General features: G+C 35.5%; 1 protein-coding gene across 1 annotated transcript; it reads left to right on the top strand.

Moving 5' to 3' along the window:
• Positions 1-419: 419 nt before the first annotated feature.
• On the top strand, positions 420-6,102 carry LOC147566473 (uncharacterized). Its single transcript, XM_086652976.1, has 6 exons — positions 420-2,048; positions 2,672-2,727; positions 3,789-4,019; positions 4,377-4,668; positions 5,257-5,453; positions 5,699-6,102. Exons 1-6 carry the CDS (start codon positions 933-935, stop codon positions 5,850-5,852), a joined length of 2,046 nt encoding a protein of 681 aa, XP_086509102.1. The 5' UTR covers positions 420-932; the 3' UTR covers positions 5,853-6,102.
• The last annotated feature ends 979 nt before the right edge of the window (positions 6,103-7,081 follow it).

The raw sequence follows: 7,081 nt of genomic DNA, 5'->3' as shown, positions 1-7,081 counted from the left end.
GAGATGGAGGAGAGAGAAATAATGACTGGTTAACGGTGTTATAACGGAATCTGAAAAAGGGAGCCATCTGGATATTTTTGACAAAGTAGGAGGTTAGGCAGGAAACCGATCACAAAGTTGGGGTCTATTTAGGAAATTAACCTATTATAAACTTGTTAAACTATTCATGACCAAATCAAACTATAGAATATTGTTATTTAGTCTGCTACTATTTGGTGTAATGGTAAGACAACCACTCATTCGGAAATCCGAAATTTGATTTTGATAGAAGTTGAAATTCATAATTTATTGAACGTGAGTATAATAAATAAGGTAGATGTAGAAATAAATGAGCTCTCTGATCCCATGAGATGGACTCCACAATCTTTATATGACCCTTAAAGATTTAATACAAGAGTTATTGAACTTACTCAATTCATGGTTAAATATATTCACGATGTATCTATGTACTTTAGTCAATATGAGAAGAAAATTTTTTGGTATTAATAGTCTCACTTTGGGGGTGCACCAAACATAACCTAATGGCTAATGTCCTTGTAGCCTAAAAGGTGCAGTCGGAGGGCCAAAAGAGAAGGTAGAACGGTAGTACCACTCTGTTTAGCCGGCAAAGAAGTTTGGGAAAAATTGGCGTCATCAAGTTCCCGGCTGGAGAAGCCTCCTCCTATTACCAGAAGAAAATTTCTTTGACCTCTTCCTCGTCAATATTTCAAACTCCCCTCTCTCTCTCTATCTCAATCTCTCTCTCTAGACCATTAAAATCTCTCCGGTTTCTCCGCCATCTCTTCTCTCTCTCTCTCATCGCGCCCTTAACTCTCCCCACTCTCTTTCTCTTCTCCTTTTAATCCTCTGGTTTTGTTTTCGCTCTCCTGAAGAACGTTTATGCTAACTTCTTCTTCCCTTAGGGTTTTTTCATAAGAACAAAAAAATAGACAATGAATCCTTCTCACCAACAACACCATAATTCAGTTCCTTCTTCTTCTTCTTCTTTTTCTGAATTAGAAATCAACCCTAATAGTTTGAACTTTGATGATCCTGGTTTTGGCGGCAATCCAAATTTAAATTACCAAGATATTAAAGCTGAACCGATTGATACAACATCAGATTTCACTGATATTGAAATCGAAAACAGAGAATTTCCCATCCAAGAAGAAGAAGAAGAAGACGGCAACAATAAAATTGACAAGGACGATAACAATAATAATAACCTAAATTCAAGGTCGAGTGATGAAAATTCCCGTAAAGAGGAAAAGATTAGTGGACCTCTTTTACAGTTTCCGCAACCAGAAGCACCACCAGGTTTATACGCCTCTAATGGAACCAACGAACAGATTAATCAATTGGAACGATCACAATCTGATTCAAATTCTAGATCTATTCCGGCTATCGGTAACTTCTTCCGTCAACGAAGTAGTACTTTAACTTCTACACTTTTCGGAGGAATTTCAACTTCTAAAGATAATAACATCAACAACAACAAAAGTGATGTTACAGAAATCAATCTCTCCGGTGTTAAAGTGATTGTTCAAATGAAAAATGATGATGAGACAGAAAATCAATTTGAATTCAGAGGTAGAATAAGTTTGTTTTCAAGATCGAATTGCAGAGATTGTGGAGCTGTTCGATCATTTTTCAGAGAGAAAGGATTGAAATTTGTTGAAATTAACATTAATGTTTATCCAATGAGAGAGAAAGAATTGATTCAAAGGACTGGAAGTTGTTCAGTTCCTCAAATTTTCTTTAATGAGAAGCTTTTAGGTGGTTTAGAGGTGATTAATTCTTTGAGAAATGGTACGGAATTGGAGAAGAAATTGAAGGAAATGTTAGGGGAAAAGTGCCCTAGTAATGCTCCGTCTGTACCGGTTTATGGTTTTGATGATCAAGAGGAAATGGAGCAAGAGATGGATGAAATGGTTGATATTATTAGGGTTTTGAGACAGAAATTACCAATTCAAGATCGATTGATGAGGTTGAAGGTCGTCAAGAATTGCTTTGCTGGGAATGAAATGGTAGAAGTGATTATTCATCACTTAACTTGTGAAAGACAAAAGGTACCTTCAAAATATTCTATTTTCTATGTTTTTTCAGTGGATTTTTATAGTAGCTTGTATTCTGGAATTTTTTATGGATATTATGAATCTCATCGTGTTGGGTCGATGCGGTTGATATTCAGAATGTCAAACTTTATAAATCTCAAATGATTAGATCAGAGTTGCGAGATTGGACTAATCTAGGTATAGGCGTGTGCTACTGATAATGTTGTTATTGTATTAGGTCACATTTACCGAAGACAAAGAAAAATTATATTATGAGGAGATTGAAAAAGTGAACTTTGATATAGAAAAGATTAGTTTTTTTATGTTGTATATGTATTTATTTTTATTGAAGAGTAGTGGCACACTACCAACTAGGAGGACCTGCATATTCCCACTATCACTTTTTACATCTGAAATAATATAAAAAAACAAGAAAACGATAAGTATAAAGCAATATCATTGATATATGTTGATGTTATCACCCAAATAAGTATCAACTGTTTTCTTATATATCATAAACGATACTAGCTTATGTCAAAATATATCAACCGATGAAATGCATTGTTTCAATGTTTGATTTTGTCTGTCAAAAGTAGAATTGTCTTAATATTGTAAAATAAATATCATGTGCACTGTAGGCTGTTGCAATTGGGAAGGATTTGGCGAACAAGCATTTTATTCATAATGTTTTCGGGTGAGAAACTAAATACTTTTGTACCACTTTTAGTTTACACTGCAATTATTTCAAGTTTACGTAAAGATGTTTAGAGTGCTGATTATTGTCAAGATGTTCGTTCGAAAATTGTCATAATTTTGTTTGACCTTCCGTCGACCGTAACCATATTTAGTGTCTGGTCAAATGCTTAATGAATCATTTTGTTTGGAGGTTAAAAAGTGAAGTAAATCGATCTTTTATTTTGATGTTAAGTTTCTACTTAGCTTTGACAATGCTAACAGTTTCAAAAGCATCTAGTATGTTGATATCTAAGTTAGTAGAGCATAGTAATAAGTACGAGCCCAGTATTATCAATGCAACAAGTTCATAGGCGTTTTAACCTAAAATAATTGGCGAACAAGTATAGATTACATTTTATCCTGTATATTTGGACACCAGAGTCCACGAGGAACTATTGTGACATGTTTCTTAAATCCTCATATTGGGTCTATAAGCCAATTATGTATCTCTATTTTAGTTGGGAGTGGACAATATGTGACCGTAGGGCCTAGCTCTGATGCCATATTAAGTTTGTGAGTATCCAAACTCAAACCTACTTGAGTATTTGGTAATGGACGAGGTGGTCCTAGATCTAATACACTTGGCCACGAGCTTTAGAATTGTTCTGAATGTGTTAGACCGATTGACTATGGTGCAGATGGATTCCCTTACTCTGGAATGATCTTGGTAGGTAGTAAGTATACTGAAATACCTAAAACAGATTTACTAAATTTCATCTCATCTGGGGAAGCTCATTCTGATGCAATCCATAAGGTGCTGAAATTAATTTTGGCTCTTGCATTGAAGAGAGTGTCGAAATACATCCCACATTATATAGGTTTCATAAACCATTCGTAAACCTTTTGTGAGCAGATTTTTGAGAGAATCAGTCGGATTCCCTTTACCTTCAATAAATGACATCCGAACGCCAACAACTCTTCATATCTGTTGTAATGATAATATGATTCGGAGCTAGATATTGAAAAGGCAGTGATTTGTACAATCATCTTTTGTTAACTTCTGCTGATGTTATTTGTCAGACACAATGAATTTGAGGATGGCAACCATTACTATCGTTTCCTTGAGCATGAAACATTCATCCCAAGATGCTTTAACTTCAGGGGATCCACAAATGACTGCAAGTCAAAATCTGCAGTTGTTGTGGGCAAAAGGCTCACCAATCTGATGTTTGCCATCCTTGAATCATATGCATCTGAGGACAGGCGTCACCTCGACTATGCAAGCATCAGCAACAGCGAGGAATTCCGGAGGTACTTTCCAACTTCTGTTCTAAAAAAGCTCACCCATCTCTCAAATTCGAACTCATAAAACATTTTTATATCTTTTCATTAGTGTTTGTTTGTTTTCGTTGTTCTTCTTTTACAATCTGAATAATCTGATTCTTACTCATCCACAGACTTGTCGGGAAATTAACAACAATTTTTGTTAGAGTTAATATTTATCTTTCAATACAGATTACAGATGTTATGAAAGTAACTGAAATGGGTTTAAACTTTAAGCTACATAGTTTGAAAATGATCCTTGCGTTTTTTAAATTTTCTTTGCACCTTCCCTCTTTTACTCGCGAAAATGTAGAACATGATCCCTTCATTGATTTATGCATGTAGATACGTAAATATGACTAAAGATCTGCAGCGAGTCGACATCTCAGGGCTTACGAACGATGAGAAGCTCACATTTTTCATGAACATGTACAATGGCATGGTAATCCATGCAGTGGCAAGGGTAGGATGCCCAGAAGGAGTTATTGACAGGAAGGCCTTCTATGGGGATTTCCAGTATATAATAGGAGGCTATCCTTACTCCCTTAATATCATTAAGAATGGAATCCTTCGATCTAATCGGAGACAACCTCTCTCTTGGACAAAGCCGTTTGGAGCTGGTGATGAGCGCTTGAAGGTACCAATCAAATTATTTCCTCTTTTTTTTTCCTAAGAATCCTATGGATGTTTATTTGATTACCATGATGCCAATGTTGAATACTGCTTGCTCTTCAAGTTCAAACTTTTAGGTAAAAATAACAAATTTACATACCAGATATAAGAGTTAGGGTCCAACTAGATCACCCAATCAGGAAGTCCAAGACTTAACAGATTAAACTGAAATTACAGTTTATACTATCGGAAATTGACTAGTTAAAATGTTAAAGATTGTTTTATGACGATAGAATTGCATTTATATTCATTCTTTATGCAACACTGAAGCTATATATTGTCTTGGAAAAGAGTTTAAACTTCTAGTGACCTAGAAAGCCCAAAACCTACCTTCAAATTATTGAATAATGGGAATAGTATCTTACCATTATTTATCCAAAGGTATCAGAAATCTACGAAATCACATTTTATTTTTAGTTGTGAATTTCAAGCCGTGTGATCTTGTTGAACTAAAGCAGATTTTGAGCCTTACTCAGTGAGAACAATTATCTTCATTTCTTCTTATTGTAATTTCAAATCACTGACAATATAGAAAATGGTTCAAAATTTTCAGGTAGCTCTTCCTACTGTTAACCCATTGATCCATTTTGGATTATGCAATGGGACAAGATCAAGCCCAAAAGTGAGATTTTTCTCCGGACAAGTCATTGAAGCGGAGTTAAGATCAGCAGCAAGAGAGTTCTTCCAAGATGATGGACTAATTGTCGATATTGCAAAGAGAACAGTATATGTCTCTGGGGTCATCAAATGGTAAGTTTTAATAAAAGTTTTCTTCTCTAAACTTCAACTGCGTCAATTATATCGATAACAATATTGGGGATATGGCCGTTACAACATAGATACCGACAGCTTTTCAGTAATGAGCTTCTACCACTATTATTATTATTCGAATCCCATGTTCTTGTTAAAACATCTATAGCTTTAGCTTTTTCTTCCCAATAATTTTTTTCCTTAAATGTGGGGAATAATATTTTTTTTCAAATGTTTTGTTGCAGGTTCATGGTAGATTTTGGTCATGAAAGAGAATTACTTAACTGGGTAATTGAGTACTTGGATTCAAGTAAAGCAGGATCTTTGGCCCATCTTCTGAACGACGAAGGCCCGATTAGTGTTGTTTATCAGAGTTATAACTGGTCGTTGAACTCCTAAAAGTTTCAAGAGAAAACGGATACTTCAAATTTCAAACACAAGCAAAAGCTTTAAAATTATATCTAGAAAAGTTTGAGTCTTAATTATTTTTAGTTGAGTCTAAATTATTATGCGAAGTGTAAATAGACAATTTTGTGTATAACTGAAATTGTTGTGATAGTTCTCATACTAGCATAATTTTTGGATAATTTTGTGCTTAGTTCTAGCTGAACAATATAAATAACTAGTATTGAATATTTGTTGTTTTTTTAATCAATTTCGACTATTATTTTTGGATAAATTTGTACTTAATACTAGTACAATGTCCTTGATTGAAGCACCACATGGTGCCAAACAACTCTCACGAATATGTAAGAAAAGGCGTTATGCTATAACTAAAGTCTAATTAAGAAATGTGGGTCTTCGAGTTGTGTCCAGTTTCCTGTCTGACTCTCTACTTTATCAAAAATATTCAGATGGTCCCTTTTTTCCGATTTCGTTGTAACACTGTTAATTAGTCATCATCTCTCTCTCCCCCATCTCATCACCTCTCTCTTCCTCCATCTCATCACCTCTCTGCCACTTCTTCTTCTCGCCACCTCATCATCTTCACCGGCTATAGTCGTCGGCTGGCCAATTTTCCGGTCGGTGACCTTCAAACATTAAAAAAAAACTCTCTCCTCTCTCTTTCTAATTTTTTTTTAAGTTTTCTCTCTCTAAGGTGTCGTTTGACAACACTAAAATAAGTTACTTTTTTGCTTATTTAAGTAGAAAAGTCAAAAAGTTAGTTTGGTACCAAAAAATTACCGACGTCATTTAAGCTAAAATTTGACTTCTTTTTGAAGTTAAAATTTTTAGTTTTTGACTTCATAGTAAAGTAACTTTTTTTTAGACATGCATGAATTTTACTTGACGATTTTTTTTTTGTCTATCTCAGCTCCATTACCACAACTAAACTTCTACCTTACCATTCTACCCTCACCACCACCACAACAAGCATTGCACCTCCCTACCTCAACTACCACCACCACCACATCTTATCCACCACCTTCATACCACCACCATACACCACCACACCTCGACAACAACCACCTTGTAGCTCCACCACCACCATCACCGAACCTTCACCACCACCACCACCACCACCATCACCACCGTACTTTCACCGCCACCACCACCACCACCACCACCACCACCACCATACCTTCACCACCACCACGGTACCTTCACCACCACCACCATACCTCCAT

Source organism: Eschscholzia californica, unplaced genomic scaffold, assembly GCF_041429995.1.
Source record: "Eschscholzia californica isolate CP2 unplaced genomic scaffold, dmEscCali1.0.p SCAF_1, whole genome shotgun sequence".
Lineage (NCBI taxonomy): Eukaryota > Viridiplantae > Streptophyta > Magnoliopsida > Ranunculales > Papaveraceae > Eschscholzia > Eschscholzia californica.
The sequence above is the reverse complement of the archived record's forward strand: the minus strand, read 5'-3'. Positions and strand labels throughout refer to the sequence as shown.